Source organism: Aquarana catesbeiana, linkage group LG05 (genome assembly GCF_042186555.1).
Source record: "Aquarana catesbeiana isolate 2022-GZ linkage group LG05, ASM4218655v1, whole genome shotgun sequence".
NCBI lineage: Eukaryota > Metazoa > Chordata > Amphibia > Anura > Ranidae > Aquarana > Aquarana catesbeiana.
In genome coordinates this window covers 77,710,498-77,730,452 of record NC_133328.1, presented here as the reverse complement: position 1 = coordinate 77,730,452, position 19,955 = coordinate 77,710,498, and the positions used below count along the sequence as shown (strand labels likewise).

Below are 19,955 nucleotides of genomic sequence, written 5' to 3'. Positions count from 1 at the left end.
AGTATCCTTATTCCTGGGAAAATGTTTTGTATGTGCCATGGCCATTTGTCGCTTTAAAGACGGGCCTCCTTTACACACTGGCCTAAGCATATCTCCTTGACCCTGAAGATCCCCCATGTGCCACTAAACACCCGACCTCATAGACTTCAAGGGGCCCGGGGGCCATTGATCCCCAGTTTCTCATGGCTTGATGAGGCATCCCGAATGGGGGAGTACTTGCCGATCCTTTGCTACATCCTCCCGCCCCTTCCTTTCCCTCTCCTTTGGCCATTAGATATCTGGGATGCCAAGTCTTGACCTGTATAGTGGTCCAGACTTTGCATCTAACCCTGGAAGATAGTCTGTGGTTTGAAAATGTAACACCAGACGCATATGGCCGATTGTACTATAATTTCATGGAACAGCAGGGGTTTGAATTCCTCGGTGAAGAGGTTGCTGGTGTTTCAATTCCTTAAAACATACCGTCCCCAAATTTGCATACTGCAGGAGACTCACCTGGTGGGTAGTAAACTTTTGAGTCTTAGACGGCCTTGGGTAGGGCACCAGTACCACTCCACATATACCAATCACTCTAGAGGGGTCAGCATCCCTGTACAGAAATCCCTACCGTTTAGACTGCTGGCACTGGAACTAGACCCGGATGGCCGTTATTTTATACTGCATGCCATAGTGGACAGATTGGAACTGGTGGTGGTGGGACTGTACCTAACCCCCCCCACCTCGGCCTCCATGAGAATACTCAACCAGCTGATCTCTAAAATTGCCGCCTTTGCTACAGATGATACTGGGGACTTTAATCTGGTTCCGGTCCCTGGGGTGGACAGACTCTCACCCGGAGCGGGCTCATCTTCAGAGCTGCTCTCTTGGGCCGAAGCCTCCAACCTGACAGACGTGTGGAGATGGCGTCACCCTTATCGGCGGGCCTATACATGTCATTCAGCCTCAAAGAAAACCCTCTCACATGTAGACCTTGCCTATGCGGGGGGGGGCGCGATACATTATTGGCAGGACCTAGACCACTCTGTGACCTTGACCACATCCTGGGACACATTTAAGGCCTTCACTAGGGGCAGTTTGCAAACACATATCTGTAGGATCCGGAGGGATCTGAGGGAGGAAACCCTAAAAGCTGAGGAAAGGGTGGCTGCACTTGAGGCGGAGTATTCCACAACTGGGACCCCTAGAGCATACTCAAACTTCCAGGCAGCATTGAGGGATGTCCTCCTGTTACGAACATCAGCCACTAAAACTAAAATTGCTACAGCAGTCCCAAAGAATTTTTGAGCACGGGGAGAAGATGGGTAGTATGCTGGCATGGCTGGCAAGTGAAAGCTCCTCCCCGGTGACTATCTCAGCCATATGCGACAGCTTTGACCGACCCCTCCGCTATTAATGGCAGATTTGCATCATTCTATCAAGAGCTCTATGGCTCCCGGATGGGGTGCACGGATGAGGAGCTGACAGCATACCTTGACGAGGTGGCGCTTCCTTGCCTGACATCCACAAATAGAGAAGAATTAGATGGCCCCATCTTGTTAGAGGAACTCCAGCGTTCGGTAGCCTCTTTACCAAAATGGCAAAAAGGCCAGACCCAGATGGCATCCCTGCCGAATTCTTGAAAACATATGCAGAAGAAATACTCCCATCATTCACATTAATACTCCAAAAAGCCATGGAGGGGAACTCGCTACCCCGACAATGGCTGAGGCAGTTATTGTTGTCATTCTTAAACCTGGTAAGCACCCTGAACAGTGTTCCTCGTACCGACCAATTTCCCTCCTTAATGTGGATGCCAAGCTGTTGGCCAAGGTACTGGCTGGACAAGTGAACACTGATCACGGCATTGGTGCATGTGGACCAGTCTGGATTTATGCCAGGCAGAGGGACCAATATAAACAAACATTCGACGCCTCCTTACACATCTCTCCAAGGCAAGCAGGGACGGTCCGGAGGTAGGAGCCTCCCTAGACGCCGAGAAGGCTTTTGACTCGGTTGAGTGGCGCTACCTCTGGACCATCCTACGTAAATTTGGGTTTGGCCCCCGTTTTACCAGATGGGTTCAGATGTTATACCACAATCCCACGGCCCGTATACGTACAAACAATTCGCTGTCCTCACGTTTTCCCCCGTCCAGAGGCACCAGACAGGGCTGTCCACTTCCCCCCGGGCTGTTTGCGCTAGCCATGGAACCCATGGAAGTCCGCATCAGATCTGCCCCCTCAGTAGAGGGAATTCGGGTAGGTGCAATAACAGATAAAATATCCCTATATGCCGATGACACACTCCTCTTCCTCAAAGATATCTCCTCCCTTCCACCAGCACTAAGAGATGAGTTCAGTTCGTTCTCAGGCATCACAGTCAACTGGGGGAAAATCACTCCTCTTCTCGCTAAACGCATCAGGTCATCACCCACCAACAGGTACCCCCCTAAACTGGACACCTGAATTTAAATATCTAGGAGTAAGGATTGGAACTCCGCTGTCCTCATACTTTGAGCTGAACCTCCAACCACTACTCAAAAACTTCTCACAGAAATGTTTAGCCTGGAGGACTCTCCCCCTTTCACCGGTGGGCAGGGTAAACTTGGTTAAGATGGTTTATCTGCCTAAATTTCTTTACCTCTTTCGAAACTCTCTCTAATTCCCCCCCGCCTCATTCTTTGCCAAATCAAAAAGTATAATATATCTTCCTTTGTCTGAAAGGGAAGGCCCCACGACTGGCCATCTCCTCCCTTTCAGCTTCCCATCACCCAGGGAGGCCTGTCCCTACCGGACTTTCAGGTCTACTTCTGGGCAGCTGTTCTGGTGATGGTTAGATGGTGGTTCTCCCAACCACACGATAACCCAGCAGTGACTCTAAAAGCAGCCATAATGGGGTCATATTCCTCCCTTAGCAACGTGGCGTTCAGAGGGACGCGATCGCACCCTGGCATCACGGAACTGATGAGTACAACAATCAGAGTATGGCATAGGGCTAGGACCCGCTTTAGATCCCCCCCCCCCCCCCCCCCCCCCCGAGACATTTTCCCCTCACACCCCCCTCGGATGATCCTCAGATCTGGGCAAGAAAAGGAATAGGGAAAATGAAACACATTGTCATGGGAGGTAAACGGAGATCCTCTGATCTCAAGAGTTCCTACTCACTACCGGGATGGATGCTGTTTCGATACTACCAGCTTTGCCATGCTTATAGGAAACAGTTCCCACCACTCCTCACACTGGACTCCGACTCTGTGCAGGGATTACTTACTGCCAAGATCATGGATAAATCCCTGTCCTCCCTATATTTCCATTTTTCCATAGCTCCTACAAAGAAACTTGAAAAAACCCTGGACAAATGGAAAATGGACATTCCTGACTTGTCAGAGGACGAATGGGAAACATGTTTATCCATGGTTACCAACAAGATTTAGGCTAGAGACCGATTTATGCAGGTCAAGTTCCTCCACAGAACCTACTACACCCCGTAACGATTACAATTATGAATCCTACCACCCCGGTGGCCTGTCACAGATGTGATTTAAGGTCCGCCTCCTTCTTCCACATGGTCTGGTCGTGCCCCCACCTCGGGGACTATTGGTCGGGGATAATTGACACCCTTGACCAGATCACCTCTCTGGATCTGGAAACTGAAAATGTTTTCAACCCTAGTATACAGGGCAAATACACTAAATTGTTCCTAAGTTATGCTACATTTTATGCCTGTAGAGAGATATTCCTCCACTGAAAGGACGTTACACCTCCCAGGGTGTCTTCATGGCGCTTAGCATTGAACTGCCACTGTACAAGCTTACCTATGCTAATCAAAATTGCCCTAACAAATTTGAGAAGATATGGTCAGGATGGATAGATGTTTGGGGTACAGAGTTAGCAGATGACAATCGAGATATTGCTGATGTACCTGCTCCATGATAATGGACCGCTGATATGATCTCCTGACTACCCATTTACTGTTTATACTACGTAAATCCAACTTCATAGATGAGGTCCCTCCTCCCCCCCCCCACACCCCACACACACACTTTCACCTATCCTTAATGCATTAAGGTGAAAAAACATCCGACGATTAGTGGCCCCCCAGCCCCCCCCTTACTTACCTGAGCCCTCAAAAGTCCTGCGTCGTGAATGCGCTGGCTTCTCGGCTCATTCATTGGATTGATAGCAGTGCAGCCATTGGCTCAAGCTGCTGTCAATCAAATTAATGACGCGATGTGATGGAGGCGGGGCCAAGTGATACCGATTGTATCACGGGAGCGCGCCCGCAAGCTAACCCCCCTGGAGAGCGCTTCCCAGAACGGGGGTTAGCTGATGCAGGGACGAGCCGAGACAGCCGCCAAGGGACCCCAAAAGACGAGGATCGGGGCCACTCTGTGCAAAACGAGCCGCATAGTGGAGGCTAGTATGACATGTTTGGTTTTTTTTTTGTTTTTTTTTTTTAAATAAGGAACCTTTATATGCCCTTTGAACACCTTTCTCCTGTTAACATAAACAAACCATCTGTCTTGTGACAATCTATGCAATAATGTATCTGTGACTAAATGGGTCTATGCATCGCTTGTACTGTAAAAATTTGAACTTTTTTTTTTTTTTCCCCTCCACAAGAAAAAGTATAACTAAAAGGCAAAACTTTTGTTTTTGGACAGAGTAGAGAGGGATTAGATAGCTTGTCAGTTTTTATTGCTGTCTGTGCCCCTGTTAAGAAGATCCACCCTCTCTATTTGTCCTGTTTACCATTGAAAGTGAAAGTAAAAGAAAGCCCCAAATTTTGGGTTGTCCCCATAAAAGTAATAGAGGGGAAATCTTCCAATGGGGACACTAGTTGGGGTGACCTGGGGGTCCCCAAGGAATTGCATTAATTTTCAGGTATTTCCTCTCATTTCCTGTTTGGCTATGGGACAGGAAGTGAAGGGAAATCTCCCCAATGGGACACAGAGCAAAACAAAAAAAAAAAAAAAAAAAGAAGGAAGAAGGTTTTGCCTATAGTTCTACTTTAAATTGACTTCACCTCGAGAGTGATAAATCTCTCCCACTTTTTTTTTTTTACTATAGCTGTAGCATATGAACAAACTTGTGAAGTTCTACTATGTAAAATGTTTTAATGTTGACTAGTATAAAAAAAATAAATAAAAAAAAATGGATTTTTTGATACGGACACAGCTCTCTTCTATTCTTGACCAAGAGGTTTATAATGCCACCTACTGGAGTAGAAATTTGGATGGGCCCTCTGCTATACACCCTTTCCAGCAAACTATGCAATGAAAAACGGGGATTTTTAGTTCACAAATATTGCAATACATGCTTAAAGCGGAGTTCCGCTTAAATAATAAAAAAAAAAAAAAAGAAATAAAAGTCAGCAGCTACAAATACTGCAGCTGCTGACTTTTAAGAATCGGACACTTACCTGTCCCAGGATCCAGTGCTGCAGGGGAATCGAAGCCCCCCCTCGTCTCCCCCTCTGCTCGGCGGTGCCAGCATTATAACTGGGCACCTGGCTGTGGCTTCACAGCCGGGCACCCACTGCGCATGCGTGAGCCGCGCGCCGTGACTGGCTGTGCAATCATCTGGGACCTGTGATGTGTCCCAGATGACTGCCTAGAGGGAGGGGGCAGAGCTGATTTCCCAGCGCCAAGGGAAGTGAGGTAAGGGGGCAGATTACGAGGGACCCCCTAGCAACAGGCATTAAGAGGTGAGTTAAAAAAAAAAAAAAAATTCTCCACATTTGTTTTTTTTTTTTTTTTTTTTAATTTATTTCATGCACATTAATTAATTTTTTTTTTCAAGTGGAACTCCACTTTAAGCTGGCCAACTGCGTCAAAGTAATCCCTCTTATGGCTAATGCAGAGTGTGGGACTGGCCGTAAAAAGGGATTACTTTGATGCAGTTGGTCACATTCCTTTAACAACTGATAGATTATATACATGTACAAGTTTATGGGATTTGAGCACAGGTATATCTTTTCTCACCTACAGGAGTAGGGCACTAAGCAACAGAGAAATTCAGCACCGCCTATGGGCAGTCCTAGCTGGTATAAACCTACTCTGCGTTATAGGCAAACCAGTTAGTAACAAAGCAGAACAACAATTCACAACCAGGGCAGGTGGGTTTTGTGTCTGTCGATGAACTCAGAGAAAGGGATTTTATGGTGAGTGACAAAAATAAATCCTGTTTTCTCTTGCATTCATAGACAGGCATAGCTCTTTTCTATTCTTGACCATAGGGATGTCACAAAGCAGTGTCTCAATGAGGAGTAGGCAAACAAAAACCAATCTGATACAATTGCAGCTGTGTGTTTTTTTATATGCTTCTTTTTTTATGTGCTTGAAAAAGTTTTTTTTGGGAATAAAGCACCAAAATTTTACCGCACATGAAGTTTTCCTCTTTTTCTTTTTAATTATACTCTGCTAAAACGGAAACCTTTGAGTTGACCACTTGTGAATCGGCTTGTAAAGCCTGACAAAACATGCCATAGTGTTAGCTGGATGGAGTAAGCCTTTGCAGCCGTATGTCCGTGAAATAGCCCATTCATCAAGGGAGAAACACACGGAGGCGTGTGTGTGCAGACGGCCCAGAGAGTGGAAATTTACAGCCCATTCCTTCTTCTGATAACCATGCGAGATCGACTCCCCGTAATTAGGAGTTCATCGTGTCTAGTAAGAGGCCATCGAGCTGCTTTTTCTCCCATCGTATGGATTGATGTGTTTACACTTGATCTGCTATCATCTGTGCAAGCGGAATACGTTATTATTACAGAGTCTGCAGGATCCCCTAAGTCTGCTTTGCTTCACTCTGTGGGATCTCTGTTTTTTCTGATTGCCGTTTTTTCATACATAATTATTTGTTTGGACTATATGGTTTATTTTATGTTTCCATGCCATTTCATGAACTTTGAGTGTATTCATGTTTTTTCACGTGTTATTTACTGTTTTTGATACATTATTTATATACAAGGTTGTATCACATTTTGTTTCATTTCACACACATTAAACCTTTTTTAATACTTGGAGTCACTTTTTTTTTTTCTTTTTTTTTCAATCATGAGTTGCTATTCACTAATCATTGGTCATATATATGATTATCCTATTTTTGATTACTCACTTGATTTTAAGATTTGCACATCTTTTTAAATTTATGCATATTGTTTTTTGGATTAAGTATTTAATTCTTTGAGATTGCTGCATTTATTAATCATTATAATTTAATGTAATATTGGGGTGAGTGCATAATTTATCTTTTTTTATACAAAAACCACCCAAACTGGTTTGGCTATAGCAGAAAAGGTGTTTATACCAGCTAGGACTGCCCATAGGCGGCGCCGAGTTTCTTTTCTGCCTAGTGTCCTACGCCTATAGATGGAGCTATAAACCCTATGGTAAAGAACAAAAAGAGAGCTGTGTCCACCAATGAACATAAGAAAAATATATATTTTACAGAAATGACATCAATAAAATGAATTCTAAATGCCTGCCCGGGGATACTGAAGTTTGCATATTATCCTTGCCTCTATAACAGAGAAGGCCGCACACAATGCACACTTGATCCAAACATGTTGAGCCTCATGTTAATGCCACGGCTTTACCTCATTCACTGTGAATCCATGAATAACTTGGCCAGGTTTATAATTCAGTGCTCTCTCGGTTGCAGAGCTTGCTTTCCACCTCCATGAATTTGCAACTAAAGCTCTGCAAAAGAAAAAACAAACAATCATGCATTGCAAGGTAGTGGTTGTCAATTTGTAGAATGCATTAAATATTTGGACAGCAGGAATAAACTCCAACAGTTTACACATACTACATGTGATACACCAAGAACTAGGTGAAAGCAAGCAGTGAGCTACTGTGTTTCCCCGAAAATAAGCCTAGCTTATATTACTTGTGGCAACAAAAGAAACAGTAGGGCTTATTTTCGGGGTAGGTCTTAGCATGCCATGTGCTGTCTTCTCTCCCGCTCTCTCTCCCTGTCAGGAATCCCCTGTGTAAAAGTGCTTGTAAAATGCAGAATCCACTCCATTACAGTATCACACAATGCAAACGGTGTATATTTCCACAATCCAATAATGCCACATACTTTCTTATAGTGCCGCTGGATGCTTCCGTGACCTGCCAGAGCTCTGCAGAGGGAGGGGGGCCCCGAGACAGCTTGGAGAAGGGGAGATCAGCTGAGCTTTGCTCAGCGCTTCTGTGGCCCCCGGGCCTCTCCTCCCCGCTCCGAGCACTGCAGGGGCGGTCCTGAAATCCCCCACTGTCAGCTGGAAGGAGAGGAGGAGAGCAGCTGAGCGCCGCTATAACGAAGGTACCTGGCACAATTAGATCACACGAACACAGTCTGCACTATACACTACTGCAACAGGAGTGAATTACAGCACTCTACCAGCACTTTAAACTAGGGCTTATTTTCAGGGTAGGGCTTATATTGCAGCCCTTCCCGAAAATCACAGTAGATCTTATTTTTGGGGAAACACAGTAGTAAACACTGCAACTGTGCTAAAAATCACATAAAATTTGTTTGTTCTCTGTAGTTCCTGCATGCAGTCCCCCTATGTAGTTCGTTCAAAGCTTGGTAGGCCTGTAAAATTAATTTCCTTTACCAACTGTTAATGTGATTGTAAAGGATTTTTTTTTAATAATCAACATCTCTATACTTACCTGCTCTGTGCAATGGAATTGCATAGAGTGACCCTGAACTGCCCCTTCTCAGTCCCCTGCCGGCGCTCCTGGCTCCTCCTCTGTGTCCAGTGCTACCACAGGAAGCAGCTTCCTATAGGGGCACTCGTGCATGCTCCTTCCAGAGCACCGAAGCCAGCGATACCCAGAAGCTAGGGGAGAGAAGAGCTGCAGAAGTGCACAGTGCTGGATCTAATGAGTGCTTTGGTAAGTATAAGGGGGGGGGGGGGGATGGGGTATGAGGAGGGGCCAACATTAATGCCTAAACATTTTTAACCTTACAGCAATAAGTGCATTAAGGTAAAAAATATTTAGGCTTTAGAGCCATTTTAATCTAAAACCCTCTGGAAATACTTGCATGACAATTTACTTTCCTGTTGACTGCAGACCATCCACCTGGGTATGAAGAACCCAACCCCTCATCACCATGCACAAGCATGAGAAGAGATGAATGGGAGTTTGTTTTTTTTTAATCATATTTACCTGGGTGGATGCTGCGTCTGTCCCCCGTCGCCTCCATGGCTGAGAAACCAGAGATCAAACACTGCCGATCGCTCGGTTCTCAGAGATCTGGTGACTGTCAATCACTGACCCTCTGCTCTACACCCCACTTTTTGCTGGGGTGCTGAGCTATGGAAGGGGTGGGAGCAACCAGCTCAGGCTCTCAGCGGCTCCCTTAGAGGTTCAGCCGGTTTCCGGTCCAGGCATGTGGGCGAATCCTGACCATATGGTCGCAATGTTTCCCGAGCCTGGACCGGCTCTGTAGTGAACAAGGTCCACAAGGCTGAAAATGCGTTTACATCTGCTGTCTGCTCCTGTGTCTTTTTATGGAGAATCAATACATTTTGAAGATTTTAAAGAACAAGCAAGGAGTTGCAGACCATCTTTTCTCACCAGCTCTGTGATGTCAGCCTGCTGTCTGCTGAACGAGTCACAGGAGTGCAGAACGAACTGCACTCCTGTGATCCACAGAAGTACAGCCACATGAGCTTTGGCTGTTCTTCTCCTTCGAAGGGTTAGTTCACCTTTACCAAAAAAACTGCCTATGCAGGTAAGGAGCGTCCATTTAAAAGAAACTGTGTAGCATTGACCAAAGGTGAATATTGCCCAGCCTTGTTGCCAAGATTCCCAGATCTTACTGTTCACCTGCACCATCACAGGAGTGAGTTTCTTCTCCGATTCAAACCCCTTCACATGTGCTCTCTCTCCCCTGATGCAGTAGCGCTGAACTCAGCGTTTGTGACCTCACTCCTGTGGAGGAGGAGGTGAACAGTAAGAGCTGGGAATTTCTTAGCAACATTGCGGCAACAAGGCAGGACAGGATGATGCCATCTCTGGGGGGGTTTCAGTAAGGCTTTAGGAGGTACATGAATGGCCTACACCTACAGTATCTCACAAAAGTGAGTACACCCCACACATTTTGTAAATATTTTGTTACATCTTTTCATGTGACAACACTGAAGAAATTATACTTTGCTACAATGTAAAGTAGTGAGTGTACAACTTTGCTGTCCCTTCAAAATAACTCACACAGCCATTAATGTCTAAACCGCTGGCAACAAAAGTGAGTACACCCCTAAGTGAAAATTTACAAATTGGGCCCAATTAGCCATTTTCCCTCCCCAGTGTCATGTGACTCGTTAGTGTTACAAGGTCTCATGGGTGAATGGAGAACAGAGGTGTTAAATTTGGTGTTATCGCTCTCATTCCCTCATACTGGTCACTGGAAGTTCAACATGGCACCTCATGGCAAAGAACTCTGAGGATCAAAAAAAAAAAAAAAAAAAAGGAATTATTTCTCTACATAAAGATGTTCTAGGCTATAAGAAGATTGCAAAGACCCTGAAACTGAGCTGCAGCACAGTGGCCAAGACTAGGGATGCACCGAAATTTCGGCCACCGCAATATATCAGCCGAAAATGGCCCTTTCGGCAACAAGCCGAAAGAGAATTCTTGCCGATACTGGCGCCGAAAATGGGGCGGGGCCTGTGGGCAGGGCTCTGCCCTCGCCCCTGGTGCCGCCTATCAGGGGGGCTTCCTATATCAGAAGAGAGGAGAGCCACCGCTGCCGCCTGTTTGATCACAGCTTTCATTTCAATAGCTGTGTGTTCCCCCGGTGCGCGCCGTCAAATACAGCCCCTCCCCCTTGTCCAGGCACTTTGATAGACAGGATTGGACGGGTGATCTGTCTATCAAAGTGTCCGGACAAGGGGGAGGGACTGTAAGTGACGGCGCACAGCGGGGAACACACAGCTATTGAAATGAAAGCTGTGATGTTCCCGGCGCTGTAATCAAACAGGCGGTGGCGGCTCTCCTCTCCCTTCACTGGCTGCACTACTGGGGACACTGGCTGGCTGCACTGATCTCCTGTACCCTGTCCCCAGTCTCTGACCATCTCCTGTACCATGTCCCCAGTCTCTGACCATCTCCTGTATAAAAATATATTTTTAAAAACAGTCACTTTTGGTATCGGTTTTCGGGATCAAGGAAGATTTATTTTCGGTATTGATTTTGGCACCAAAAAAACCCATTTGGTGCATCCCTAGCCAAGACCATACAGCAGTTTAACAGAACAGGCCTCACCATGGTCAACCAAAGAAGTTGAGTGCACGTGCTCAGCGTCATATCCAGGAGGTTGTCTTTGGGAAATAGACATAAGAGTGCTGTCAGCATTGCTGCAGAGGTTGAAGAGGTGGGGGGGTCACCCTGTCAGGGCTCAGACCATACGCCGCACGCTGCATTAAATTGGTCTGCATGGCTGTCGTCCCAGAAGGAAGCCTCTTCTAAATATGATGCACAAGAAAGCCCGCAAACAGTTTGCTGAAGACAACCAGACTAAGGACATGGATTACTGGAACCATGTCCTGTGGTCTGATGAGACCAAGATAAAACTCATTTGGTTCAGATGGTGTCAAGCATGTGTGGCAGCAACCAGGTGAGGAGTACAAAGACAAGTGTGTCTTGCCTATAGTCAAGTATGGTGGTGGGAGTGTCTTGGTCTGAGGCTGTATGAGTGCTGCCGGCACTGGGAGCTACAGTTCATTGAGGGAACCATGAATTCCAACATGTACTGTGACATACTGAAGCAGAGCATGATCCCCTCCATTCGGAGACTGGGCCGTAGGGCAATATTCCAATGTTATAATGACCCCAAACACACCTCCAAGATGACCACAGCCTTGCTAAAAGGTGATGGACTGGCCAAGCATGTCTACAGACCTAAACCCTATTGAGCATCTGTGGGGCATCCTCAAATGGAAGGTGAAGGAGCACAAGGTCTCTAACATCCACCAGCTCCGTGATGTCGTCATGGAGGAGTGGAAGAGGACTCCAGTGGCAACCTGTGAAGCTCTGGGGGAACTCAATGCCCAAGAGGGTTAAGGCAATGCTGGAAAATATGGTACATATATTGACACTTAGGACATTTTCACTTAGGGGTGTACTCACTTTTGTTGCCAGCGGTTTAGACATTAATGGCTGTGTGTTGAGTTATTTTGAGGGGACAGCAAATTTACACTGTTATATAAGCTGTACACTCACCACTTTACATTGTAACAAAGTGTAATTTCTTCAGTGTTATCACATGAAAAGATATAATAAAATATTTACAAAAACATGGAGGGGTGTACTCACTTTTGTGAGATACTGTATAGCAAGGGCATTAATCAATTTTGGTAAAAACTACAGTTTGTTTTCATCTACAGGTGTCCTTTACCTGCGTAGGCAGTTTACTGGTGAAAGTGAACGATGTCTTTAACTCTATGAAAAATACAACTCTTTCTGAAAAAACTGCAGTGCATGTCCTGTGCCTAGAGTCACATAGCTGTATATCTGCTGTGTGAGATCAAGGCACTGTTGCCTCTGACTGCTAGTTTACAAGATTGGGCGTGAGATCCATTGTTGTTCTGCATCATTCATTCTGTGGATCTTTGTTTCATGCTGTTCCTTGATCATTACCACACCAGTAATCGGGGGGGGGGGGGGGGGGGGGGGGGGGAGTCAGCTCTGACACGAGAAAGCAAAGCCCTACTCCTTTACCAAGATATCCCCCACACCAAGACATCTTTCACCACAGAGTGCAGAACAAGGCATTGGAAAGTCAGTACTGGGGAGAAGAGCAGTTGTTGGGAAACCACAGGGAGCACCACCAACTAGTGCGTTCACCCTCTGCATGCCTTGCGGCTCGCACATGCGCAGTGGGTGCCCGGCTGTGAAGCCACAGCCGGGCACCCACAGTCAGAATGCCGGCATCGCCAAGTGGAGGGGGGGACGAGCGGGGCTTCGATCCCCCGCAACGCTGGACCCTGGGACAGGTAAGTGTCCAATTAAAAGTCAGCAGCTGCAGTATTTGTAGCTGCTGACTTTTATTTATTTATTTTTTAAATGGGAACCCCACTTTAAGGAGTGGACGGCATAACCTGAGAGATGACTGGTCCACCTGACAGGAAACACAATCAACATACAAGGTTAAAAGGCCCCTCCTTTCCCACTGCACCTCAGTTCTCCCAAAGTAATAGGTTATCCGGGTGACAGAGAGAAACTCTTCCCGTAGTACTTATATTAAAACATGAGTGGGAAGTAGGTCTGCCGTCCTGGAAGATATCCTAGAAAAACAGTTATCGGTAAGTAACTCAATTTTCTCTAGTCATCTTCCAGGACGGCATAACCTGAGGAGGATGGACAAGGAGTTCAAGGCCTACCTCAGGGCGGGACCACCGCTTGTAGCACCTTTCTTCCAAATGTCAGATCCTGGGGCGACAGCAGTTCCACTCTATAGCGTTTCAAAAAGGTATCCTGCTTCGCCCAAGTGGCTGTGCGACAGACCTGTTCTATCGAGGCCCCAGCTCTCTCTGCCCAAGAGGCCGCCAAGGATCTTGTTGAGTGGGCCTTAAGGTTCCCTGGTACTGGGGAACCGGTCTGCTCATAGGCCAATGTTATTGTCTGCCTAATCCACCTAGCCACAGTAGATTTAGACGCCTGCCCTCCCTTTCTAGGGCCGCTAAACAAAACTAAAAGATGATTCGACTTTCTGTAGTCCTTTACTCTATCTAGATATGTCAATAAACATTTCCTGACATCTAATAAACTTCCTCTCCTTCTCATTTTTTGGATTATCACAGAAGGAGGGTAAAGTGATCTCCTGAGATCTATTAAACTTAGATGCGACCTTGGGAAGATATAGTGGGTCCTGTCCAAGAACCACTCTATCCTCCAGAATCAACAGAAAAGGCTCCTTAACTGACAGGGCCTGTAGGTCGCTCACCCTTCTGGCCGTGGTTATGGCCAACAGAAACGCTAACTTAAGAGTCAAAAACTTAACTGAAATCTCTTGCGCTGGTTCGAAGGGCACTGTCGTCAGCCTCCAAAACCAGAGATAAATTCCATGGAGGAAATACATTCACCCTGACAGGGGTTACCCTCTCCCTTGCCAGAAGAAATCTCTTAATCAGAGGTTCTAGTGCGAGCCTCTGATCCAAAAATACAGATAACGCTGCTATCTGTACTCTCAAGGTGTTCGGGGAAATCCCCTGATCCACCCCTGCTTGCAAAAATTCCAGTACCACTGGTACTGAAGGGTAAGACACCTCCTTATCACAGCACCACTGTGAGAAGCAATTCCACACCTTGGAGTAGATCCTCCTGGTGACCAGCTTCCTGCTGCCCAAGAGGGTCTCAATTACCCTCTCAGAGCACCCCTTGCCCCTAAGGATCTCCTCCTCAAGAACCATGCCGTCAGTTTGAGGAACCCCGGGTCGGGGTGGAGGACTGGCCCCTGTAGGAGAAGATCTCGTCTGATTGGAAGACGGAGCGGAGGAGAAATTGACCACTTTTTCAGAGTGGCAAACCAGATCCTTTTTGGCCACCATGGGGCTATAAGGATCAGTCCGCAATCTGAGCGGGCCAATTTTTGTAAGACCCGTGGTATTAAGACTAGTGGGGGAAAGGCGTATGCTAGACGGAAGTCCCAGTCCTGAGACAGAGCGTCCACTCCCTGGGATCCCCCTTCTCTGTTGAGAGAGAAAAAAAGATCCACTTTTTTGTTCCCTCTGTGGGCAAAAAGATCTATATCCGGAGTCCCGAACTTCTGACTTATCTGGAGAAAGACCTCCTGATTTAACTCCCATTCCCCTTGGAGAATTGGTTGCCGGCTTAAGAAGTCTGCCCCACATTGGCGGTTCCTCTTATGTGAACCGCCCATATGGACTGAAGATTCTCTTCGGCCCAGTTTAAGATGTTCAGGACTAGACTCAGTAGTTTCCTGGATCTGGTGCCCCCCTGACGATTCAGGTAAGAGACCGTTGTCACATTGTCTGACAGGACTTGGATCTCTAAGCCCTGAATCCTGTCTCCAAAGGATACCAACGCCTGGCCCACTGCCAGGAGTTCCCTGTGGTTGGAGGATGCCCCTGCCTGAGAAGGCGTCCAGGCCCCCTGTGCCTGGATGTCCCCCAGGTGAGCACCCCAAGCGCTTGCATCGGTAGTGATTCTTGTGGGATTCCACTGGTCCCAGGGTAGACCCACCCTGAGCTTGTCCTGATCCAGCCACCAATCTAGGGAGGTCCTTACTCTTGTTGGAATAGACACCCTTGCATCCAATGACTCTCTCCTTTTGTCCCAGGAGGACAAAAGGAAGAACTGCAGCTCCCTGGAGTGAAGCTGAGCCCAAGGAACCGCTGGAATACACAAGGTCATTAGACCTAGAACCCTCATGATATGCCTGCGAGAGCACTCCCTGGCTTCTTTTAAAGAGGATACTGCTGTAACCACCTTTAACCTTTTTTCCTCTGGAAGAAACTGTTTCTGAGCCTCTGTATCCACCAGATATCCCAGAAACACTTTTATTTGGGACGGTGCCAGAGAAGATTTCTCTCTGTTTACTATCCAGCCCAAGGATTCCAGAGTGAAAATCACTCTGCCTACATCTACTTCCACCTGCTCTAGGGATTGCCCGTATACCAAAAGGTCGTCTAGGTAGGGTATAAGGGACACCCCCTGTAGGTGTAGGTAAGCTACAACCTCCGCCAGGACCTTTGTGAAGATCCTTGGGCTTGCAGCTAATCCAAAAGGGAAGAGCTCAGAATTGCCAATGTTGAATCCCTTCGCTCGAAAGGACTGCGAAACTCAGTAGGGACTGGTGTTCCCTGGTGATCGGGATATGAAGGTAAGCATCTCTTAGATCTATCGTGGCTAAGAACGCACCTCTTAATAGATGCCTGCGCACAGTGTATATACTTTCCATCCGGAAGCTCTTTTGTCGCAAAAACCTGTTCAACTTCCTGAGATTTAATATCAGGCGAAATTTCCCTGACGGTTTTTGAACGACAAATACATGGGAGTAAAACCCTTGGTAAAGCTCTTCCGGTGGAACGGGGATGATCACCTCCTGGAATACCAATCCCTGCAAGCTGTCCAACAGCCCTGCAGCTTTTGAAGTTTCCTTGGGGAGACGGGTCAGAAAAAAGTTGCTGGGGAGGGGAGAGAAGTTCCAGACGATATCCCTCTGTTACAATCTGCAAGATATAGGGGCTTTCGGAGATCCTCTTCCAATGAGGGACAAAGTGGGATAATCTCCCCCCTACCCTGATGCTGGCGTCACTTAGACTGCTTGGTGGCGTCTTTAGGACCAGAAAAGAGCAGACTACCTTTTTGTGCACGCTTTCCCTTTCCCCACCTTCTATTCACATCCTTTTTTCCTTTGAATTGACCCTGGTTAGAGGAGGGGCGAAAAAAAACTTCCTGCCCCTTTCTTCTTTAGCTTTAACCGGGAACTTTTTTCCCTTTTCTGCTGACCTTGACAGCACCTGATCCAGGCCAGGTCCAAAGAGTTGTGAACCTTCAAAGGGCAAACCACATAGCCTTGATCTAGACATATGGTCCCCTTCCCATGATTTGACCCAGACTGCCCTTCTTGCGGAGTTAAGGAGGGCCGCAGATTTGGCTGTGTTCCTGACAGACTCCACAGCCGCATCTGCCAAATATGCCACAGCCTTACCTATTATTTCTAACGAGTCTGTGATTTCTTTGGAATCACTGCCTTTAGAAACATGGTTGGAAAGTCTGCCTAACCATGCGTCCACGTTTCTTGCCACGCATGCTGACACCAAAGCAGGAGCCATGGCAGCCGCATTGGAATCCCATGCTCTGCGCAAAAGCGCCTCCGCCCTTCTGTCCATTTGGTCTTTTAGGTTCCCTGAATCCTCAAAAGACAAGTCAGATTTTTTAGAAACCTGCGACAGAGCTGCGTCTAACTTAGGGGTTTTAAAGAATTTCTGCTCTTCTTCCTCCCCAAAAGGAAACCTTCTCTTCCAAGTTTTGAGTCTAAGAACCTTTCTTTCCGGGTCTTTCCACTCTCTCAAAATCACCTCCTTTAGGGACTGATGAACCGGGAATACCCTGGACTGAGGCTTTCCCAAACCCCTGTACATCTTGTCCCGGGCCGACGCCTGAACCAGAGGTTCTGGGATATCCTCAGAGGCATAGATCGCCCTAAGTAACTGCCCCATGTCTTCCATGGTGGCTACTAGCTCTAGGACTGTCACTATCCTGGCTGTCAGCATCTGTGTCTACACCTTCCTCTAATAAGTCCTCCTCTGACTCCTCTGGGTCCTCAAACTCCTCAACTCCCGAAGTGACAGAGGAAGGGGGTCCTTGCGAGGTTTTCTGACCCCTGTCTGAAAAACCTTCCTGAGAGGAAGTGCCTTCTCTAGAGGACAGGATTTCTCTATCCTCTGCTTTAGGTGCTATAGCAGTCTTAATAAACTGGAGGGTAGAAAGCATCTCCGACTGTACCGCAAGGAAATCCTTCATAACCTGTGAGGTTTCCTTACTAGACAGTTTCTGTATGCACCTATAGCAAAAAGGTTTCACATGGTCCTGTGGGAGCTTATCATTACAGTTCCCACATCTCTTTGACCTGGGAGGAGGGGGATTTTTGCCCTTCATCTTGTGAGCCCCCTGAGCAGAGCCGCCAGGATCTAGGGAGACAAAAAAGACAAAGTCCAAACTTTAACCAGTTACCTAAGACTTTCTGTGTGTCCCCCCCCCCCCCCCCCCCCCCCCCCATGGTGTAGGTAAGACCCCTCTTACTTTACCACATTCAAAACGTAAGAGGACTCACCACCACTGGCCTCTTCCTGGGCTAAGGTTACAGCTGTTACCTCCTCTCCATCCATATCTGCTGCTTTGCAAGGTTTTCCGACCCCAAGAGAGGAGTATCGTGAGGCCTCCTGCTTTTCCCTGGAGCGCTGAGTGTCTATCTCCTATACACCGATGATCGGCGCCATTTTGTTGGAGAGCCGCTGTCTGAGGGAGGATTTTGGCCTCTAGTGTCCGAATCCGCCATTTTGGCATAGACCGGAAGTCGGAAGTTACAGCGCCCGGAAACACCGCCATCTTACTCCACCCTGGGATGCCAGCTCCATACACAGGAGCTTCAGCATTCCCTATGAAGTCCAGGACCTCCACCAGCCCTCAAGGCACCGACCTGGCTAGCGTCCCCTACCCCCTCTGCGGCCTAGACACCAGCCTGAGCTCCAGTTCCTTCATCACCTCCGTACTTGACTGGGTGGAAGGAAAGAGCATGAGGTATGTGCTCACAGGAGTTCCGGGATACCCCTCTGTACCCGGGAGGCTCCTTGCCGGGGAAGACTCTCTCCCCCGGCCATTGGGGGGACCCCCTGAGAAGGACAGGGCCATGGCTGGATCGGCCACCCTCCTAGGCTTTGGCGTACAGCCCTCAGGGGGGGGGGACCATCCGCTACCAGCTTCAGGTCTGAGAAAAAACAAACATTTCGCTGCCGGGAAACACAATCAAGAACTGAGGTGCAGGGGGAAGGGAGGGGCCCTTTAACCTTGTATGTTGATTGTGTTTCCTGTCAGGTGGACCAGTCATCTCCCAGGTTATGCCATCCTGGAAGATGACTAGAGAAAGATCATTTTTGATAAGTCCTTTATTAAAAACAAAAAGTCCCCCGGTGTAGATCCAGCTATACACTAGTTGTTGAGGAAGCCGGTAGGCCGATGGGTAGAAAAAATAAAAACCGCTGGAAACCGGTGCTTAGTAGCGGGTAACATTTAGTATTTTTTCTGCAAAAAAAAAACGCTCCAAAAACTTTTTTTCTGCTCCTAGCCGCTGAAGCAGTGTAGACACAAAGGAGAACACTAGTTTCTAGGAGCAGAAAATAATGCAGCTGCTAGGAGCTTAAAAAAACCCCTAGTGTGCGTGGAGCCTTATAGAGCACAATATTTAGTCTGGATGAACCCACAAGCTTACAACACCCTCTATATCTCCATGTGCCAAAAACTATTGTTATGTAACAATCACAGGCCGCAGGTAAGAATTCCACACTCGCACAAATTTCACATAGATGGATTTTTTTTTCTTTTGGAGATAAAATCCCTCACCTAAAGCTCCTGTATGTGAGGAATGCCTCCAAAACGTGACTTTAGTGAACAGAGGAGATTAACTGAGCAAAGAATCCATTTGTGCCGTGCCACTTCCATACCTCCATCAAGTAGGATCAATCTGACAGTCACAAAGCAAAAACATTCCTGACACGTCTATGAAGGGAGCCCATCTAGGAGGAAATGCTCACTGCTTCTGACACAAACAATGAGGATTGAAATTCTGCATTTAATACTATCTGACCCACTCAACTAAAGTCAAATTATATTTGCAAAAAAAAGAAATCAAACTAGACACCTTGAATTTAAACCCCAGAAAGCCATCTACTCTCAAAGTAAACAATTTTAACAAACCACCACATTTAAACCATCCAATGTGAAGAAAATACCTGGCATAGGTATGGAGGAGCATGCGCAGCCCACCGCCAGCACTCTCACATGCGGGGGGAGAGAAGGAAAGGTCTCTCGCTTTATAGGCAAGGACAGGCTCTCGCTTTAGGTGTCTAGGCAACAACAGGCTCTCTCATGCACTGACAGCACTTGATCTCTCTCTAGGTGACAGCATGCTCTATATGTAAAGACAAGCGCTCTCTCTCTAGATGTCTAAGAAAAACGGAAGGCTCCATCTCTCCCGCTCTAAAGGTCTAAGCGACGGCAGGCTGTCTCGCTCTGTAATACCAGTTTCTCTCTCTAGGTGACGACAGTCTCTCTCTCTTTCTAGGTGACGACAGTCTCTCTCTAGGCGACGACAGTCTCTCTCTCTCTCTCTAGGCGACGACAGTCTCTCTCTCTCTCTAGGCGACGACAGTCTCTCTCTCTCTCTCTAGGCGACGACAGTCTCTCTCTCTCTCTCTAGGCGACGACAGTCTCTCTCTCTCGGCGACGACAGTCT

General features: G+C 47.2%; 1 protein-coding gene across 1 annotated transcript in view; it reads right to left on the bottom strand.

Annotated features, from left to right (window-relative positions):
• PITRM1 (pitrilysin metallopeptidase 1) overlaps positions 1 to 19,955 on the bottom strand; it is a 94,870-nt gene that overhangs the window by 68,648 nt on the left and 6,267 nt on the right. Inside the window, exon 2 of the mRNA XM_073629892.1 lies at positions 7,576 to 7,678. Within this exon, the coding sequence (XP_073485993.1) occupies positions 7,576 to 7,678 (103 nt within the window). The remainder of the gene's footprint in view (positions 1 to 7,575; positions 7,679 to 19,955) is intronic.